Source organism: Zalophus californianus, chromosome 8 (assembly GCF_009762305.2).
Source record: "Zalophus californianus isolate mZalCal1 chromosome 8, mZalCal1.pri.v2, whole genome shotgun sequence".
NCBI lineage: Eukaryota > Metazoa > Chordata > Mammalia > Carnivora > Otariidae > Zalophus > Zalophus californianus.
In genome coordinates, this window is record NC_045602.1 from 19,611,998 (window position 1) to 19,634,459 (window position 22,462).

General features: G+C 42.1%; 1 protein-coding gene and 1 pseudogene across 2 annotated transcripts in view; one reads left to right on the top strand and one right to left on the bottom strand.

The window, feature by feature from the left end:
• The window catches only part of ATAD2B (ATPase family AAA domain containing 2B), a 168,597-nt gene extending 162,664 nt beyond the window's left edge, over positions 1–5,933 (bottom strand). For both annotated transcript variants that reach the window (XM_027621587.2, XM_027621586.2), the window contains exon 1: positions 5,540–5,933. In XM_027621587.2, the coding sequence (XP_027477388.1) occupies positions 5,540–5,755 (216 nt within the window). In that variant the 5' untranslated portion in view covers positions 5,756–5,933. The remainder of the gene's footprint in view (positions 1–5,539) is intronic.
• Positions 5,934–13,820: 7,887 nt separating this feature from the next.
• On the top strand, positions 13,821–14,724 carry LOC113937878 (annotated as a pseudogene).
• Positions 14,725–22,462: the final 7,738 nt, after the last annotated feature.

Genomic DNA, 22,462 nt, shown 5'->3' on the forward strand with positions numbered 1-22,462 from the left:
AGAAAAGAAAAAGAAAAGTCTAGGAGAGAATTTCTTTTTAAGTAAGCTCTACCCCCAACACGGGGCTTGAACTCATGACCCCGAAATCAAGAGTCTCATGCTCTCCCAACTACGCCAGCCAGGTACCCCCAAGGGAAAAAAACTTAACCAAAGGTTAAGTTCTACCCCCAGATAAAACTAGAATAACAATCTAAAAATGAGGGAGGGGCGCCTGGGTGGCTCAGTTGTTAAGCGTCTGCCTTCGGCTCAAGTCATGATCCCAGCATCCTGGGATCGAGCCCCGCATCGGGCTCCCTGCTCCGCGGGAAGCCTGCTTCTCCCTCTCCCACTCCCCCTGCTTGTGTTCCCTCTCTCGCTGCATCTCTCTCTGTCAAATAAATAAAATCTTTAAAAAAAATTTTTTTTAAATAAAAATGGGGGAAAAAATCATACAAAATACTTAGAGTTCAAAAGCATCTGAAGTTTAGAATCTTAAAGCACATACTCAAAGTATCTAACAAATACAAATTTACAGCCTAGTAACTGTAATTTAGAATTTAGATGTCTTTTCCTGCTTCTCCCTCTGCCTGCCACTCTCCCACTTGCGCGCGCTCGCTCTCTGACAAATAAATAAATAAAATCTTAAAAAAAAAAGATTTTATTTGTTTGAGAGGAGAGAGAATGAGCAGGGAGAGAGAGAAGCGGGCTCCCTGCTCAGGGAGCCCAATGTGGGGTTCAATCCCAGGACCCCGGGATCATGACCTGAGCCGAAAGCAGACGCTTAACTAACTGGGCCACCCACCCAGGTACCCCTTTAAATGTCTTTTCTATCATTTGATACACATACAACGTACCTCTCTAAAACTGTCTAGCTTATATTTAAATACAACATTTTTTTTAAAGATTTTATTTATTTATTTTGACAGAGAGAGAGAGACAGCGAGACAGGGAACACAAGCGGGGGAGTGGGAGAGAGAGAGAAGCAGGCTTCCCGCTGAGCGGGGAGCCCAATGAGGGGCTCGATCCCAGGACCCTGGGATCATGACCCGAGCCGAAGGCAGACACTTAACAACTGAGCCACCCAAGCGCCCCAATACTTACAACATTTTATGTATGGTTTTCCCCCCTAACTTTGCACTTTCTTTTTTAAGATATTATTTATTTATATGATAGAGAGATAGAAAGAGTACAAGTAGGCAGAGCGGCAGAGGGAGAGAGAGAAAAGCAGGCTCCCCACTGAGCAGGGAGCCCGACGCGGGTCTCCATCCCAGGACCCTGGGATCATGACCTGAGCCGAAGGCAGACGCTTAACTGACTGAGCCACCCAGGCGCCCCTAACTTTGTACTTTCATAGAAGTTTTTATCCAAAAATCTCAAATGCCTTTTACTCAATAACTCATTTTTCATAAAATCCTCCCACACCAGAGAGGCATAATATAAAATATTCCCAATAAAAGACCAAAACCCAAATATCAAATCAACTCAGTAGAGCACACAAATGAAATTTCATTGTGTATGTCTGAAAAGAAATGCCAAATATACAATTCAAAATAGTACAGCACTTTTCTGAAGTGGATCCTTGAAGGAAAAGGATCACTATCCCTTCAGGTGAAGCCACTGGTTTGGTCCTTAGTTCTCCTAACAAGTAGTTATCCTATCACCTGTCCAGCTGGTTTCCAGAGGCTATAGGTTTATCTACACTTAGGTATTTAGGACCTAACAAAGAATGAATGGTTACAAAGACTACTTGCCAGAAAAATGATTTAAGGAATTAATTAACATGCATTTCACTTCTACAGGTGTTGTAAGTTTCATCTATGGCCTTAAAAACTGCAAGTCTGAATATCTAGACTACAGAAATGGCCAGTAATTAAATTTTTTAAAGTTGCATTTTCAGTTGGCTACCACAGATAATCCTATGAACTCCATAGCTGCTTTGGTTCAAAACTGTGACAGGGGAAATTATTTAACACATTACTCAAGACCTTGATACATATAAGGAAAAACTTGCTCTACTCTGAAGCATTTGTGTTTTTCCCTACTCATCTGAGAGTTATATACATTATTACATTTTGCTCTCAGACTTCTTTTCCATGTTTAACCATCAACTTCTGCCACTCTGCTTGTATTATGTCGGTAAATGCATGGGTGTTGGAAAAGAATAAGTACAAGGTGATAAAAGAGCATATTAAGGGGCACCTGGGTGGCTCAGTCAGTTAAGGGTCTGCCTTCGGCTCAGGTCATGATCTCAGGGTCCTGGGATTGAGTCCCACACCTGGCTCCTTGCTCAGCGGGGAGTCTGCTTCTCCCTCTCCCTCCCCCTGCTCCTTCTCTCTCTCACTCGCTCTCTCTCAAATAAAATCTTTTAAAAAAATTGAGCATATTAAAGAAGGACCCAGAGATTTTTTTTAATGAAATTAAGATAAAGCAAGTTTACCTATAAAGTTATTCAAAATACTTATTTTGACCCTTTCGACTTAGATGTGGACTCAAAATGTACTATGTAACCTTCCCCAAAAGCACAAAAAGCTAATGATGAAGCCAAAATCAAACAGGTCTAACAGAAAAAAAGAGCTGAAATATTTTTCAAAAACTGCTTTCCAATTCTGTGAATATAATATTAGTTTGCTGAGAGTGACTCTTTGGTGGAGCAAATAAATGCTAGTTACTGATCATATTAACTGACCTAAAAGAGGTCAAACTTTATACCTACTAAACAAACAAAAAAAGCCAGTTATCAGAGTAATTACAACTACCTAAGTCAGGCTGACATTTAAAAAGTGTGGGCACGGGGCGCCTGGGTGGCTCAGTCAGTTAAGCATCTGCCTTCGGCTCAGGTCATAATCCCAGGATTCTGGGATCCAGTCCCGCATCAGGCTCCCTGCTCACCAGGAAGCCTGCTTCTCCTTCTCCCTCTGCCCGTCCCCCTGCTTGTGGTCTCTCCCTCTCAAATAAAATCTTTAAAAAATAATAAAATAAAAAGTGTGGGTACAAGAAAATCATTGCAATAACCTACAGAATGTATCATATGTTTATTTCCCAATTCTACACATACTTGGGGAAAAGGCAAAATTTCAGGCACAGCTCATGGTCCTATGGCTTTTTAAAGCAAATGAAGTAACTCTAAACACAGCACATGAAATCTAAAAAGCATCCCGGGAGGTTGAGGGGAGTAGGGGAAAAAAATCAGCATCAAGTGTAAAGTGAAGAACATAACAAAAGAAAAAAAGGAGGACCTCCTCGATGTATCTTATAAAGAAGAATACATTTCGTCCTACAAAATAAGGGTCTCCTAAAGCAACAGCATGAACAACCCCATTTTCCAACAAGTAAGTCATTACAGACACTAGCAAATGCCTAAAACTCCAAAGACACAGAAGGTGCCTATTTAAATACATGGGAAAGAATACTAAATTCTTGTAATTGATTAAACGAACTTGAGAGGAAGACCTTACCAGACTCAAATCAACCCACTTTAGAAATATATACAAAGAAATATACAGAAGTTGCTTCATAAATATATACAGTCCATAAACAAATTCAGGATTATAACTTATCCTCTGTTAAAAGGACCAGTCATAGGATTAGTAAATTTCTTAAATTTCTCAGAGAAAGCCATTAGATCATTCTATCATCTACTACAGCCAGAAGGTAAGTCTTAAAACTGAAAAATTTTTAAAGTAAATCTTCATTAGTCTGTTATTTATGGCCTTTTAAAACATTTTAAAGGGATCCTTGAAACAAAGTTTCATTAGCATCCTTCTAGAAAAAGCTCTAATATCTTTCATTCCTCCAACAATTTAAAAGCTACCAAACGTTCATTTCTACATTAGATTATTGATTCCTTGCCTTTTAACATCTCCATAACAGCTTCTTGACAAATTACTTCACCTTATTCCTCAGGGGGTAAGGACAGCATGATATCCATGAATTCAAAAATGGGACCACAAACTGATCAGTGACAGATGAGCTAATTGCTTCAGATGAATTAGACACTGCTCTAATAGACTAGGCATTCATACCATTATACTACAATTAAATGCTTACACTCTAAACATTTTATTTATACTTAGGTGTAGAAGACAGACCTTTCTTAAATTTACTTCTATTTTAAAATATATGTTAGCTTCAGAAAGTCAATAAGCCTGTACACACTGGGAATAATTTCTACAAAAAGCCAAGTTTTCAGAATAATTATTCTAAATAGTTTGCACAAGTTTCAGATTTAGCTTTCTTATTTCATCCTAAGATCTGTTAGCCCCAAAATAGTCTACTAACAAGACAATTTTTTAAAAAATATTTTCCAGACTTTTAGCAAAATAAAAGCCAAATATATTTTCAAAGATACGATAAATATATTTCAGAATAGTACAGTAAAATATATGAGGTATTTGCATCAGTTCATTCTGATTAGTGTCTAAACAATAGGAGATACAGAGAAAAAGCACACACAAACCGTAATCTTGTGGACCCCATAGAAAATAAAATACTGCTTCCCTCTCACAATAACAAAATGGTGTGAAATCAAAGGAGCATTTTAAATGAATAACAATTTTCAGCCAAATTACTCTTAGTAAATTAGCCCTTGCTAGACAGAAGCAATACTCTTTTCTGAATTCATAACCGATCTCGTAACACAAACTTATCAATTCCCTTAAAGTGACAAAACAAGTGCTAGCTTAAGAGTTTTATAATAAAATTTCAAGTTCTTTCAACCACTTTCTAAAAAAACTAAATCACCAGCCTTCTTCAAATGTCACGTTTGCAACAGTGTGACGATGGTGTTAATTCACCTTTTATAAACTATTCCCGTAACAAAACTGCAGAAATCCAAGAAACCACACAATTTGAAGCAAGTGTGTACAATCCAAAACATTCGACATGCCCCTTTTGTGACTTGAAAGCTCTACTAGAACGCTCTACTAGGTCCCTACTAGAACCTTGGTTAGCTAGCTGGCTGATTCCCCAGCTACAAAATCATGCTTGATCTCTCCTGCCTGGAGAAGCGATAGCGTTGATTTTGTTTTTAAAGTTGGTGTCAGAGCAGCTACAAACTTTTTTCAGCATCCCTGCCTGGCTGCCAACTGGAGCTCTCCGTTCACTTCCTCACCAACTTGAACCACCCCCAAACAGTTTGAGAGTAAGCTGGAGTTAAGACACCGGCAGGAGCTGACACACTTAACAAGAAGGGTTTGACACCGCAGAAAACTTTCATTTCTCTTCTCCAGCCCTTCCACCCGGGGACTCCGGCCCTCCGCTCTTGCTCCCCTAGAATTCCCCTCTAAGGCAGGGCAAGGACGCAGAAAGCATGTCCCCGAAAAGACCCCCCAGAGCCCTCTCCCCCAGACTCCAGTCCTGTCCTTTACACAAAAGAGCCGGACCAGCAAAGCTGTCGCAGCCCTGCCTAGCCGGGTGCCATCCTTCACCGCACCGGCGGACTCCGTCTCCAGCCTGCCGAGCGGTCTCCACTGGAGGCTTCCTGCCCTAACCCGGCCAGACAAAGCCCCGGCGGCCGGGCCGGCACTCGCAAGCCTCCGGACTCGGGCAGCCGCGCTCTTACCCGGGCCTCTTCCAGAGCGACGCCGGCGCCACCGCTTCCCCCGGCCTTGGCGCCGGGGCAGCTGGCAGCGCGGGTCTTGGAGGAGCGGGTCCGAGAGGAGATGAAATGGCTGCTGCCTCCGGTCGCCCCAGGCTCCGCTCCGGCCCCAGGCCCAGGCCCGGGCCCAGGCGACTTGGACCCGAGAAGGCGCAGAGAGCTCTTCCGGGTGTTCACCATGGTCCAGCCAGGAGGACGGGGTCCACACCGCGCCCGCCGCGCCCGGGAAAGCCAAGGAAGGCCGGTCCGCCGGCCGGGCAGTCAGGGCCAGTGGAGCCGGGCCGGGAGAGACGAGCCGACCCGGACTCTGCGGAGCGTAGACGAGGACAGGCGAGAGCAGGGCAGAAGAAGAGAAGTAGGCGTGAGAAGGCAGAAAGCGGGAAGCGGGAGCGATGCTCCAGGCCGACAGCTCAGACCCTCCACCGGCTTCGCCCTCCTCAGCGGGAGCCGAGCGGAGCCGCCATTTCTGCCCCTTTCTCTCTCGTTCTCGCTCTCAAGCTCCGTGCGTCAGGGATTCAGCGCCGCAGGGCCGACGAGACCGCTTCCGACCGTGGACGCTGCGGGGCGCTGCAGGGCCGACCAGCCCTTTTCCTGCCGGCTTCCCCCTCCTCTCCCTCCGCCCCTCCAGGAGACCCCGCCCAGCGGCGCTGCGTCAGCGCTGGGCGGCCGGGGAAGGGACGCTCTGGGCTGTGTGAGCTCTATGGTTTTCAGGTCTGGCCAGGAGTCTAGAAGGGGGATGGGAATAACCAAAAGGGGCTTGGGGACAGGCTAGAGCGCCGGAGTTGGCTCTGTAATTCTCATGCCCTACCGGGCCCGAGCACCCTAGCATCTCCACGATCGCCCCAGATGGCCTGGATGGAGAAAGGAACGACCGGCAAAAGCGGGAAATAGACGGGGACCCGGGAAGACGAGGGCGCGGTGACCTGAGCTGGAATCCCAGAGGTACCTGAGGCAGGACACCGAACTTGAGTCGCACTTTTCTTGGCTGTAAAAATAAGACTAACTGTGGTAAAATAGATCTGTGCGGCTCCTGGCACATGGTGAGTTTAAGAAAGAACAAACGCTAGACCCAGCGTCTGTATACAAGAAAGGGTCGTTTTATATAACCTTAGCCTAGATCTAAGGCAGAGTCGCAAAGAATGAATTCTTTCTCCTAAGAGTCTCCTTTTTTTTTTAAGATTTTATTTATTTATTTGACAGAGACAGCGAGAGAGGGAACACAAGCAGGGGGAGAGGGAGAAGCAGGCTTCCCGCCGAGCAGGGAGCCCGATGGGGGGCTCGATCCCAGGACCCTGGGATCATGACCTGAACCGAAGGCAGAACGACTAAAGACTGAGCCACCCAGGCGCCCCCTAAGAGTCTCCTTTATCACTGCCGCCCCCACCCGCACAAGAATTAAGAATATAAAAAGCTGAACACAAAATATAAAATTTGTGATTTAACTTTCAAAGATTAAGACAATGTGAAAAACCCTCCAGTAAAGTAGAAATTATGTTAATTTCACCAAAATTCTCCGTACATTAGCGGTAGTCTAGTATTCATTGGGCATAAGTTCTTCCTGTCTGCTGCAGTAAGAAAAATTGAAGGCTCAAGGAAAGTCCTGTAAAATTACCCAAGCTGCATCAAAATTAGGGCTTTCTGGCCATCCAAGTGCCCGGTCGTTCAACAAAACTTCCTCCAGCACTGAATGGAGGTAACTTTTCTGTTTGGAAGTAAGTATGGATCCCAGGAAAGGAGGCAAAGTCCACTTACATTAAATTGCAACATACCACCCGCCACTTAAAACCAGCCTTTTATGGGTGTGGAGCCCTCATAATGAAACCGTACCTGGTTTTCCTGCATCAGTTAGCTTTGTATGAGATCATTGAAGAGAATACAGTTTTCCTACAGAAAGAGACTGGTTTTCAGTTGTATATGAAGTGTCTTGAAGAGGTGTATGGCATGCAAATTAGGATATAAAGGGTTTGTGTGCTTTCCTGCCTTGTTTTGTGTTTGTTTATGTAGTCCTAAATTGAGAAAGCCAGGCTGTGATTTGGGCTATTATTCCTGATGAGAAAACAAAAGGCAAGCTGAGGGCAAAACACAAGCTGACAGCCCGCAAAACCCCCCACCCTTTAATGTGGGATATGTATATATATAACATTCTTCAGGCACTAGTAACTGCCTAATAAAGGCAGGGGAAAAACAAATAAATATCCCAGTTATGTAGGACATGAAACTCTACTATAGTTTGTAGCTGTCTTTTTTTTTTTTTTAAGATTTAAATCATTTATTTGAAGAGAGAGACAGAGCACATGAGCTGGGTGAGGGGCAGAAGGAGAAACAGGCTCCCCGTGGAGCAGACTCAATCCCAGAACTCCAGGATCACAACCTGAGCTGAAGGTAGATGCCCAACAAACTGAGCCACCCAGGTGCCCCATGTTTGTAGCTGTCTTAAAGATTTACAAGAAAAACACAATCTTGGGGCACCTGGCTGGCTCAGAGGACCATGTGACTCTTGATTTGGGGTCGTGAGTTTGAGCCTCATGTTGGATGTAGAGATTAAATAAAATTTTTTTAAAAAGAAAAAGGGGTACAGTCGGTTGGGTGACTGACTCTTGCTTTGGGCTCAGGTCCTGATCTCAGGGTCATGAGATCAAACCCCACGTTGGGCTCCTTGCTCAGCACAGTCGGCTTGGGACCCTCTCCCTCTCCTTTTCTCCTTCCCCTCCCCTCCCCATCACCCCAGAAATAAATAAATAAATCATTAAAAAAAGAAAAGAAACAATTTTAAGATTTTATTTATTTGTCAGAGAGAGCACAAGCAGGGGAAGCTGCAGGCAGAGGGAGAAGCAGGCTCCCCCCTGAGCAAGGAGCCTGCTGTGGGACTTGATCCCAGGGCCCTGGGATCATGACCTGAGCCAAAGGCAGATGCTTAACTGACTGAGCCACCCAGGCATCCCAGGAAAAACATTTTTTTTTTTTTTTAAGATTTTATTTGTTTGACAGACAGAAACACAGCGAGAGAGGGAACACAAGCAGGGGGAGTGAGAGAGGGAGAAGCAGGCTTCCCGCTGAGCAAGGAGCCCAATGTGGGGCTCGATCCCAGGACCCTGGGATCGTGACCTGAGCCGAAGGCAGACGCTTAGCGACTGAGCCACCCAGGTGCCCAGGAAAAACAATCTTTTTTTTTTTAAAGATTTTATTTATTTATTCATGAGAGACAGGGAGAGAGAGAGAGAAGCAGAGGGAGAAGCAGGCTCCCAATCTTAATAATAGACCTCCAGGAAGCTATAGACTCAATATCCTGGAGCCCTAATGTCATCTTACCTCCACAGGATAGAAAACCCTGTATATTTTGTCACTCCTCAAAATCACAATGCAACTCTTTCTATCCACAGGTCCTGTCCCCGTGCTGTAATAAAGACACACCTTTTTGCACTGTAAAACGTCTCAAGAATTCTTTCTTCACCATTCGGTTCAACAATCCCGCATTAACAACCTATACCATTTACTGTCAACAAATGTTTACTTGGAACCCAACTGGTGTCAGGTACTCTGCCAGGCCAGGAAATAGGGAAATTTAAAAACAAAAAAAAACAGCAACACATAGTTCTGGCCCTCTAAAGTACTTAAAGACAAGAGGGAATGAAGAAAACAGGGCAAGAAACCAGCGAGGTGCAATACAATGTGACAGAGAATGAGGCACAGACCTCTAATTCAAGCAGGGACTTGGGGAAAGCCCTGAGATGCATCTTGAACCACAAAATGGAACAAGGGAATATTATGGACAAAAGAAAGGAAGACTTGAAGAAGATAGGAAAGAGTTGCTTCTATTTGGCAATATGACAAAAATAAAAAGTTGATAAAAATCTGTTTTTAAACTTTGCTTAAAACTACATGAGCTGGTGGGACACCTGGGTGGCTCAGTCAGTTAAGTGTCTGCCTTTGACTCTGGTCACGATCCCAGGGTCCTGGTATCAAGTCCCACATTGGGCTCCTCACTCAGTGAGAAGCCTGCTTCTCCCTCTGCCTGCCACCTCCCCACCGCTTGTGCCCTCTCTCTCTCTGACAAATAAATAAATAAAATCTTTTTTTTTAAATTACATGAGCTGGCAAGATACCAAAAAATACTTAGACCAAAAACAAAGTCACTGCAGGAACCCAGACCAGTAAGCATTTTTAATGCATTTTGCTCAACCCCAGTGAACTTTATCATCTATTTTCTCTGTCTTCACATTATAGAAAAGACTCGATGGACACCTGGGTAGCTCAATTGGTTAAGCGTCCAATTCTTGGTTTTGGTTCAGAACATAATCTCATGGGTGGTGGGACTGAGCCCTGCATTGGGCTCTGAATTCAGTGGGGAGTCGGCTTGAGATTGTCTCTCTCCTTCTGCAAACCCCACCCCATTTGCCTGCTGGACTGCACTCTCTCTGTCTCTAAAATAAATAATACATCTTGGGGTGCCTGGGTGGCTTAGTCAGTTGAGCATCTGCCTTCAGCTCCAGTCATGATCCCAGGGTCTTAAGATGGAACCCCATCTCCGGCTCCCTGCTAAGGGAACTTCTCCCTCTCCCTCTCCCCACTGCTTATGCTCTCTCTCTCTCTCTCCCTCAAATAAATAAATAAAATCTTTAAAAATAGGGGTGCCTGTGTGGCTCAGTCGTTAAGCGTCTGACTTCGGCTCAGGTCATAATCCCAGGGTCCTGAGATCAAGCCCCACATCAGGCTCCCTGCTCTGCGGGAAGCCTACTTCTCCCTCTACCACTCCCCCTGCTGTGTTTTCCCTCTCTTGCTGTGTCTCTCTCTGTCAAATAAAAAAATAAAATCTTTAAAAAAAAAAAGTGCACTTTCAACAGGAGATGCAAAAAAATTAAATCTCATAAATATGACTCCATTAAAAAAACAAAACACTAAAAAAATTATGAAAAACAACCAGCAGAAAAGGACAACAGAATGAGGCCTACAGATTGATATTCATATATGTAATATAAAGATTAGAAAATAATGAGCAAAAATGATGGTGAAATTTAAATGAGCTAGAAGTTACAAAAGTAGTAAGAGTTCTTAAACGTAACACTAAAACGGCAATCTATAAAAGGAAAAAAAATTATAAATTGCCCCTCATCAAAACTTAAACTTAGGGGGTACCTGGGTGGCTCAGTCGTTAAGAGTCTGCCTTCGGCTCAGGTCATGGTCCCAGGGTCCTGGGATCGAGTCCCACATCAGGTTCCCAGCTCAGCAGGAAGCCTGCTTCTCCCTCTCCCACTCCCCCTGCTGTGTTCCTTCTCTTGCTGTGTCTCTCTGTCAAATAAATAAATAAAATCTTTCAAAAAAAAAAATTTAAACTTAGTTCCATGGGGGCACCTGGCTGGCTCAGTCAATGGAACACGCAACTCTTGATGTCAGGGTTGTACATTCAAGCCCCACGTTCAGTGTAGAGATTACTTAAAAATAGAAACTTTAGGGATGCCTGGGTGGCTCAGATCATTAAGAGTCTGCCTTTGGCTCAGGTCATGATCCCTGGGTCCTGGGATCAAGTTCCACATAGCACTCCTTGTTCAACAGCCTGCTTCTCCCTCTCCTTCTGGCTGCCACTCACCCTGCTTGTGTTCTCTCTCTGTCAAATAAATAAAATCTTTAAAAATAATAAAATAGGGCGCCTGGGTGGCTCAGTTGGTTAAGCGACTGCCTTCGGCTCAGGTCATGATCCTGGAGTCCCGGGATCCAGTCCCGCATCAGGCTCCCTGCTTGGCAGGGTGTCTGCTTCTCCCTCTGACCCTCCCCCCTCTCATGTGCTCTCTCTCTCTCTCATTCTCACTCTCTCAAATAAATAAATAAAATCTTTTTAAAAATAAATAAATAAATAAATAAAATAAAATAAAAATAATAAAATACTTTTAAAAATAAAAAATAAATAAAACTTTTGCTCCATGAATGATCCAGTTAAGACAATGAAAACCAAACAACAGACTGGGAGAGAAAATATTTACAAACCATGTATCTCACAAAGGACTCACCAAGAATATAAAGAGGGATACCTGATTTGCTCAATATGTAGAGCATGTGACTCTTGATCTCCAGGTTGTGAGTTCAAGCCCCATGTTGGGCATAGAGCTTACTAAAATAATAATAATGATAATATAAAAAGAATTCTCAAAATTCATTAATAAAAAATTCAAATTAGAAAATGGGGAAAAGACCACAAGATGTATTTCATCTAAGAGGACATGAATAGAGAAAATAAGCTTATGAAAACATTTCAATATCAGTAGTAGGGAAATGCAAATTAAGAACCATAATGAGGGACGCCTGGGTGGCTCAGTCAGTGAAGCATCTGCCTTTGGCTCAGGTCGTGATCCCAGAGTCCTGGGATTGAGTCCTGAATCCCGTTCCTTGCTCAGCGGGGAGCCTGCTTCTCCCTCTGCCTGCCGCTCCCCCTGCTTATACTCTCTCTCTCTCTCTGACAAATAAATAAATAAGATCTTAAAAAAAAAATAATGAGTTATCAGTACATACCTATTAAAACAACTGAAATAAAAACCAGTGACAGTACCAAATGCTGGTGATGAGGCAGAAAAACTGGATATTTCATACATTGCCAGTAAGAATGCAAAATGGTACAGCCAGTCCCAATCTGAAAAACAGTTTGGCAGTTTCTTAAAAATCTAAATACAATCCAATCCAACAATTGCAATCCTAAGTATTCCAAAGAAATGAAAACTATATCCATGCAAAAACCTGTAGACCATAGTTTTGTTTTGTTCTGTTTGTTTGTTTGTTTTTTAACCCCACCCTCCAGCCTTAGACCATAGTTTACTGCAGCTTTACTTGTAATAGCCAAAAACTGGTGGGGGGAAGGGTGCCTGAGTGGCTCAGTCAGTTAAGGGCCTGCCTTCGGCTCAGAAGCTTGGGATCAAGTCCCGCATCTGGTTCCTCGCTCAGCCAGGAGCCTGCTTCTCCCTCTGCCTGCCACTCCCCATGCTTGTGCGCACGCTCTCTCTCTCCCTCTCATTCTGACAAATAAATAAAAATAAAACCTTGAAAAAAAAATGGGGGGAATGTTCCTCATAGATGAATAAACAAACTGTGGCACATCAACAACATGGAATACTACTCAGCAATAAAGGGGAATTAATTAGTGATATATGCAAATACTTGCATGAATTTCAAAGATACTACACATAAGCAGAAGGAAGGACATAATATATATTAAAGCATAAAACAATAAAATAGGAAACAATATAGAAATTCAATTAAATCAAAAGTTGAGGGGCACCCGGGTGGTTCAGTCGTTAAGCGTCTGCCTTCGGCTCGGGTCATGATTCCAGGGTCCTGGGATAGAGCTTGCACCAGGCTCCCTGCTCCACGGGAAGCCTGCTTCTCCCTCTCCCACTCCCCCTGCTTGTGTTCCCTCTCTCACTGTGTCTCTGTCAAGTAAATAAATAAAATCTTAAATAAATAAATAAATAAATAAATCAAAAGTTGATTCTTGTAAAAAGAAAAAAAGATAAGGCACTAGCCAGACCAATCAACAGGGGTAGGCAAGAAAAAGAATCAAATTACAAATTTCAGGAATGAGAGCATAAGCATCACTCAAGATCTTACAGACTTGGAGTCAGCAGAATTCTTTCTTATTATAAAAGACCAGTTTATAAATATTTCAGGTTTTCCAGGCTACATATGGTCATATATATCCTTCTTTTTTTTGGTTTCATTTTTGGTTATTGCTTTTTAACAATCCTTTAAAAATGCAAAAACTGGGGCACCTGTGTGGCTCAGTCAGTTAGGCATCTGCCTTAGGCTCAGGTCATGATCCCCGGGTCCTGGGATAGAGCTTGCACCAGGCTTTCCGCTCAGAGGGGACGCTGCTTCTCCCTCTGACCCTCCTCCGTCCTGTGCTCCCTCTCACTCTCTCTCTGTCTCAAATAAATAAATAAAATCTTTAAATAAATAAATAAAAACAAAAATGCCAAAACCTTTCTTTGCTCACATATATACACAAAGAGATCATAGAGTAGATTTGGCCTATGGGCTGCTATTTGCCAACCTCTGCTATAAACATTAAAGAGACAAGAAATATAATGAACAACTTTATACCAATAAGTTCCAAAACACAGATGAAGTAGACAAATCCCTTGAACTGAAATTACTAAAGCTCACTCAAAAAAAAAAAAAAAATAACCTGAATACCCCTATTACTGATTAAATAAATTAAACATGTAATTAAATACTTCCCCATAAATAATACACCAGGCCCAGATAACATCACTAGTGAAGTCTATCCAATATTTAAAGAAAAACAATACCAATTTTACACCAATTCTTTTAGAATATAGAAGAGGAAAGAGTCAGTCTGTCGGAGTCTGTCCTCGGAGCAGGAGGAGCGAAGGGGCTTCTGAGAGCTTGCTGCTCGATAATTTTCTTTCCCCTCCCTTTCTCCCGCCCCACATCTCTCTTCACCCCTTTCCTGCCCTTGCTCGCGCAGCCATGGCGGAGCCGTCGGCGGCCACTCAGTCCCTGGCCGTTTCCTCGGCGCCCGGCGGGAGCCCTGGATCCTGCCCCGCCCTGGGGGCGAAGAGCTGCGGCTCCTCCTGTGCGGTGCACGATCTGATTTTCTGGCGAGATGTGAGGAAGACTGGGTTTGTCTTTGGCACCACACTGATCATGCTGCTCTCCCTGGCAGCTTTCAGTGTCATCAGTGTGGTTTCTTACCTCATCCTGGCTCTTCTCTCTGTCACCATCAGCTTCAGGGTCTACAAGTCTGTCATCCAAACTGTACGGAAATCAGAAGACGGCCATCCGTTCAAAGCCTACCTGGTTGTAGACATTACTCTGTCCTCAGAAGCTTTCCATAATTACGTGAATGCTGCCATGGTGCACATCAACAGAGCCCTGAAACTCATTATTCGTCTCTTTCTGATGGAAGATTTGGTTGACTCCTCGAAGCTGGCTGTCTTCATGTGGCTTATGACCCATGTTGGTGCTGTTTTCAATGGAATCACCCTTCTGATTCTTGCCGAACTGCTCATTTTCAGTGTCCCCATTGTCTATGAGAAGTACAAGACCCAGATTGATCACTATGTTGGCATCGCCTGCGATCAGACCAAGTCGATTGTTGAAAAGATGCAAAACTCCCTGGAATCGCAAAAAAGAAGGCAGAATAAGTACATGGGAACCAGAAATGCAACAGTTACTAAAACACCACTTTAATAGTTATAACGTTACTACTTGTAACGTTAGTTACAAGTGTCAGCTCGAGCCTGCATTTCAAGCTTCTTTTTCTTAATTTGTTTTCTTCCCTCCTCTCCCTTTACCCTTAGTATCAAGCACAAGAATTGTTGGACTAAAAAAAGAACTGATATCTTAGGACCCAAAAGAATAAAGAGAGAGTCAAATTAATAGGATAAATCAGTACCTTAATGGTGGTGGAGCTCTTACTTGTAGCTTGAAAAGGGGAGAGATTGGAGGTCAAGGAGAAAATGAAAGATAAAGCACTGCTCTTGGACTCTGCTATCCAGTTCTCAAGGACTAGTCTTACACAGCTTCCCATCAGAGTTTTGCCCTTATTTTTAAGTTAAGAAATAATGATTAACTTAAGAGGAAATTATCTGGGGACAAGAGTGGGATTCCTTCCCATGGGGTTTTTGGCAGCCCTCTAATCCCATCTTCCTGCCCCACAATGTGAGCAGCTACTCCTAATATTCCTCTTCTTCACGTAATGCTATAACTTCCAACTCTATGAATAACCCGTAGGTGATAAGAGTTCCTGATTCCCAGAATGCCATCTGGGAACCAAGAATGGAAATGGAAGGTGGGGCTGGGATGACCCTCCCCTCCTGCTCACCCCTAAGAAAGGAAAGTCTCTGCCATTTGGGAGGGTGGCGACTGCATCTATTCTCATAGGCATCGGTTCTGAGCTTTAGTTTGAGAACTCATTCCTGAATGTGCTTTCCTCCCTCTTCCCTGCCCACCTCATCTCGAGTTTAATAAATATGGTTGTACTTTTCTTATTATGAGATAAATGTCTATAACTGCTGTAAAAAAAAAAAAAGAATATAGAAGAGGAAACATTTCTCAACTCATTTATAAGTCAACATTACCCTGATACTGAAACCAATAACATAAAGAAAACACAGCTATTCTTTTTATATATAGGAACACAAATGTTCATAACAAAACATTAACAACAAACAAATCAAATCCATGAATATATAAAAAAAGTGATAAATCATGACCAAGTAAGATTTACCCCAAGAATACAAAATTGGTTAAACATTTGAAACTAAAACAATCAATGTAATTCACCATATCAATATAATAAAGGAGAAAATCCATATGGTTGTCTTAGATTCAGAAAAAGCATTTGACAAATTCAAAGTAGGACTAGTAGGTAACTTCTTTAATCTGACAGAAAACATCTAAAAAGTCCTATAGATAACACAATAACAAATGGTGAAAGGTGATGGCTTTCCTCTGAATTTCAGGAACATGGCAAGAATGTCTGCTCTAATAATTTCTATTCAACATTGTACTAGGTGTCCTAGGCAAAGCAATAGTAAAGAAAAATAAATAAAAGGTGTATAGTTTTTTCTTAAGATTTTTATTTTGAAGTCATCTCTATACCAATCCCAAGATGAAGAGTTACACACTCCACCAACTGAGCCAGCCAAGGCACCCCAAAGATCGACAGTTCAGAAAGGAAGAAGCAACTGTCTTTATGGGCAAACATGATGACGTCATAGGAAATCTTAAAACATCTGAAAAACAACAAAAAGCCCTGGTAGGACTAACATATGAATTTAGCAAAGTCATAGAATAGAAGATCAATTTATAAAAATTATTTCTATTTCTATACTTACAACAACCAAATGGACATAGTTTGAAATAGTAATGATAAATTTAACAAAATATATGGAAAATCTAGGGACAATTGGGTGGCTCAGTCGGTTAAGCATCTGCGTTTGGCTCAGGTCATGATCCCAGGATCCTGGGATGAAGTTCTGCATCGGGCTTCTTGCTCAATGGGGAGCCCACTTCTCCCTCTGCCTGCCACTCTCCCTCTCTCTCTCTCTCTCTCTCTGACAAGTATAAATAAATATTTTTAAAAATATGGAAAATCTATATACTGAAAACTAAAAAGTGTTGCTGAGGAAAAACTAAACAAGTGGAGAGGTTTACCAGATACTTCCTATTGTTAGGATGAAAATTATCCCCAAATTAATCAATAGATTCAGTCAATTCCAGTAAAAATCCCAGAAGACAATTTAGAAATTTAAGAAACTGAATCTAAAATTTACATGGAGATGCAAAGAACCTAGAATCACCCAGGGGCGCCTGGGTGGCGCAGTTGTTAAGCGTCTGCCTTCGGCTTAGGTCATGATCCCAGGGTCCTGGGATCAAGCCCCGCATTGGGCTCCCTGCGGGAAGCCTGCTTCTCCCTCTCCCACTCCCCCTGCTTGTGTTCCCTCTCTCGCTGTGTCTGTCTCTGTCAAATAAATAAATAAAATCTTTAAAAAAAAAAAGAACTTAGAGTCACCTAAACAATCAGGAAAAGAACAAAAGTAGAGAACTATACTACCTCATTTTTAGTCTTCCTATTAAGTTATAATAATCAAGGCAGTGTAAATATATAGTCATACAGCTCAATGGAAATGAACAAAAAGTCCAGAAAGAGACTCACACATATGGTCAACTGATTTTTGTCAAGAGGTCAAGGTGATTAACAGGGAAAAGGATACTTTTCAATAAATGATGCTAGAATGACTGTATATTCCTATGCAAAAAAAATAAACCTTGACCATTAACTCTAGATTGACTATAGACTTAAACACAAGGCTAAAACTATAATTTTTTGTTTTTTAGAATAAAGCCTAAAAGAAAATCTTTGTGATTATAGGGTAGGCAAAGATTTCTTACAAGAGACACAAAAACATAAACTATAGATGTTGATAAATTGCGCTCTTTGAAAGACACTTTTTTGTAAGGTTTTTTTTTTTAAGATTTTATTTATTTATTTGACAGAAAAAGTACAAAAACTGGGAGTGGCAAGTAGAGGGAGAAGCAGGCTCCTGCTGAGCAGAGAGCCCCATGCGGGGCTCGATCCCAAGACCCTGGGATCATGACCAGAGCCAAAGGCAGACACTCAACAACTAAGCCACCCAGGCACCCCTGAAAGACACTTTTAAGACACATTTTTACAAGGAAAGTCACAGGCTGGGAAAAAGTAAACATAAAAACAGAAATAATGATATAGAATATAAAAACTTAACAGAAAGGATAAGCAATGACAAAATTAGGTTTGATTTTGTTTTTTAATTTTACTTTTTTTATTATTTTTAAGATTTTATTTATTTGACAGAGACACAGCGAGAGAGGGAACACAAGCAAGGGGAGTGGGAGAGGGAGACACAGGGTTCCCACTGAGCAGGGAGCCCGATGCAAGGCTCGATACCAGAAACCTAGGATCATGACCTGAGCGGAAGGCAGACGCCTAACGACTGAGCCACCCAGGCGCCCCTTTACTTTTTTTAAAAAATTGATTTATTTAGGGGCATCTGGGTGGCTCAGTCGGTTGAGTGTCTGCCATTGGCTCAGGTCATGATCCCAGGGCCCCAGGGGGGATTGAGCCCCATGTCAGCCTCCCTGCTCAGCAGAGAACCTGCTTCTCTCTCTCCCTCTGCCACTCTGCTCCCCCTGCTTGTGCTCACTCTCTCAAATAAATAAATAAAATCTTAAAAAAAAATTGATTTATTTGAGAGAAAGAGAGTATGCAGGAGTCAGGGGTGGGGGCAGAGGTGGAGGAGGTGGAGGGAGATAATCTTAAGCAGACTCCCTGCTGAGCACAGAGCCTAACTTGGGGCTTGATCTTATAACCCTGAGATCGTGACCTGAGCTGAAATCGAGTCAAAAGTTCAACTCACTGAGCCAATCAGGTGCCCCTAATTTTACTTCCGATGGAGCTCAGGTGAGATACTGCAACTCTATAAGGAGGCCCTCAGGGAAGAGATGATAGTGATCCAGTATGCACAGGGTGAGTTCCAAGAGGCTATATTTTTAAGAAGCATGACACTTTGAATAAACACTGAATCATGGGACAAAATCAGGATTGGTGACATTAGTGTTCTGTACTGTCCAATATGACTACTACTATCCACATATGGCCATATAAATTTAAATTTAAAAACTAAAAATCTAGTTCCTTAGATATACTACCTGTATTTCAAGTATTCAGTAGCAAAATGTTGCTAGTAGTTAATGTATTAGACAGTGCAGAAACAATTCCATTATCTCAAAAAGTGCTATTGGACAGCTCTTGGCCTAGATATTCATCTTGAGGTAAGGAAAATGCTCAAAGATGATGACTGTATTTGTAAACTGAACTGTATGGTTGGAAGGGATACCAACTGGAAAAGGTGATGTAGGATCAGGAGCAGATTCCTGAGGGTCACCTATCATTTTTCTATGTCAATTCAAGAAGCATTTACTGCCTCCTAGTATGCACCTGTGTAATAGCGACTGTATAAAGTGCTCTGGAGAATATCTAATAAATACATGACTCAGTTTGTACCCTTAAGGAGCTTATAGTGGCTTATAACTAAAAAGCCAACAGATTCAATCCTGGGTTTTGGCACCCCAAAACAAACAAACAGAAAACTAACAGAGAAAAGAATTAAAGAGCAAATGAAATCAGAAAGCTAGTAGGAGGAAGGAAATAATAAAGATTCAAGTGGAGATTTAAAAAAATAGAGCATACAAAAACAATGGAGAGAATCAATTAAGTTGAAAGTTGGTTCTTTCAAAAGAGTAACAAAACTTTAGCTAGACTGACCAAGAAAAAAGGGGAAAAAACCCAATTATTAAAATCATAAATGGGGTCACTTGGGTGGCTCAGTCAGTTGGGCTGCTGACTTCGGCTCAAGTCATGATCCCGGGACTTTGGGTTTGATTCCCACACTGGGCTCCCTGCTCAGCGGGGAGCCTGCTTCTCCCTCTCACCACCTCCCTCATGCTCTCTTATGTCTTAAATAAATAAATAAAATCTTTAAAAAAATCATAAATGAAAGTGGGACATTATTACCAACCTTATAGAAATAAAAATCATAAGAAAATACTATGAACAATCGTATGACAACAAATTAGGTAATCTCGATGAAATGGACAAAATTCTAGAAAAACACAAATGACCAAAACTGACTCAAGAAGAAATAGAAAATCTGAACAGACGTACAATAAGAGATTGAATCAGTCATCAAAAACCTCCCAACAAAGAAAAGCTCAGAACTAGATGATTTCACGGGTTCTACTAAACAATTCTACCAAACACTTAAGAATTGACACCAATCCTTCTCAAAATATTCTGAAAAATAGAAGAGGAGGAAACATTTCCTAACTCATTCTGTGAGACCAGCATTATATTGATACCAAAGCTAGACAAATATATCACAGTAAAAGAACTACAGAGCAAAATCCCTTATGAATATAGATGTAAAAATCCTCAACAAAATACTAGCAAACCAAATCGAGCAGCATGTCGAAAAAATTCTATACCATAACTGAGTGGTATTTATCCCAAGACTATTAAATGGGAAAAGGATAGATAGTCTTTTCAAAAAATGGTTCTGAGAAAACTATATACACATGCAAAAGAATGAAGCTGGACCCTTATTTTACACCATGTACAAAAATTAATTCAAAATGCATCAAACACCTAATGTAAGAGCTAAAACTATAAAATTCTTTTAAAAAAAAAACCGGGAAAATCTTCATGACATTGAATTTGGGCAATGGTTTCTTGACTATGACTCCAAAAGCATAGGGGAAAAAGGAAAAATAAATAAATTGAACCTTATCAAAATTTAAAACTTTTGTGTATCAAAGGACACCATCAACAGAACGAAAGAACAACCCACAAAATAGGAGAAAATATTTGCAAAACACATCTCTGATAAGGAATTAATATCCAGAAGACACTAAAAAAAAAAAAAATCCCACAAAACTACAATTCAATTACAAAAAACAATCCTATTTAAAAATGGGCAAAGAGGGCGCCTGGGTGGCTCAGTCGTTAAGCGTCTGCCTTCGGCTCGGGTCATGATCCCAGGGTCCTGGGATCGAGTCCCACATCGGGCTCCCTGCTCTGCGGGAAGCCTGCTTCTCCCTCTCCCGCTCCCCCTGCTGGTGTTCCCTCTCTCGCTGTGTCTCTCTCTCTGTCAAATAAATAAATAAAATCTTTAAAAAAAATAAAAATAAAAATGGGCAAAGATTGGGGCACTGGCTCAGCTGATAGAGCATGGGATTCTTATTTTTTTTTTTATTCTATGAAAGCACAACCTTTTATTTATTATTTTTTTTTAAAGATTTTATTTATTTATTTGAGAGAGAGAGAATGAGAGATAGAGAGCACGAGAGGGAAGAGGGTCAGAGGGAGAAGCAGACTCCCTGCCGAGCAGGGAGCCCGATGTGGGACTCGATCCCGGGACTCCAGGATCTTGACCTGAGCCGAAGGCAGTCGCCCAACCGACTGAGCCACCCAGGCGCCCCACAACCTTTTATTTTTTTTTAAAAGAGTTTATTTATTTATTTGACAGAGAGAGACACAGTGAGAGAGGGAACACAAGCAGGGGGAGTGGGAGAGGGAGAAGCAGGCTCCCCGCGGAGCAGGGAGCCTGATGTGGGGCTCCATCCCAGGACCCCGGGACCGTGACCTCAGCTGAAGGCAGACGCTTAACAACTGAGCCACCCAGGCACCCCAGAGCATGGGATTCTTGATCTCAGGGTCATGAGTTTGAGCCCCAGGTTGGGCATAAAATTTACATACATACATACATACAAATGGGCAAAGGACTTCATTAGACATTTTTCCAAAGATATAGAAATGGTCAATAAATACATGGAAAAAGGGCGCCTGGGTGGCTCAGTTAAGAATCTGTCTTCCGCTTGGGTCATGATCCCAGAATCCTGGGATTTAGCCCCTCCACTGGCTCCCTGCTCGGTGGAGAGTTGGCTTCTCCCTCTCCTTCTGCCCCTCCCTCACTGCTCCTGCTCTCTCTCCCTCTCTCAAATAAACAAAATCTTAAAAAAAAAAAGCTCATGAAAAAATGCTCAACATCACTAGTCACTAGGGAAATAAAAATCAAACCCACAATGAATACCAACCACTTCAGGCCCGTTAGGATGGCTATTATAAAAACACCAAAACAATGGAAAATAACAAGTGCTGTCAAGGATATGGAAAAACCTGAATGCTTGTGCACTGCTGAAGGGAATATTAAAATTTTGTACTCATTGTGGAAACGAATTTGGCAGTTCCTCAAAAAGTTAAACATAAGCCATATGAACCAGTAATTCTGCATCTAGATATATACAAAATAACTGAAAGCAAGAGACTTAATCAGATACTTGTATACAGATGTTCACAGCTCCATTGTTCACAATAGCCAAAAGGTGGAAACAATCCAAATGTCCATCAGCAGGTGAGTGGATAAGCAAAAAGGGGTATATACAACAACGGAATATTTTTCAGCATAAGAAAGAATAAATTCTTTTTTTTTTAAGATTTATTTATTTATTTATTTGAGAGAGAGAATGAGATAGAGAGAGAGCACATGAGAGGGGGGAGGGTCAGAGGGAGAAGCAGACTCCCCACCGAGCAGGAAGCCCGATGTGGGACTCGATCCCGGGACTCCAGGATCATGACCCAAGCCGAGGGCAGTCACTTAACCAACTGAGCCACCCAGGCGCCCAAGAAAGAATAAATTCTGATACCTGCTATAACATGGATGAACCTTGAAAACATAATGCTAAGCGTACTAAGGGCAGACACAAAAGGACAAATATTGTATGATTCCAGTTATATGAGGTACCTAGACTAGGGCAGCTTCATGAGCTAGGAAGAGGTAAAAG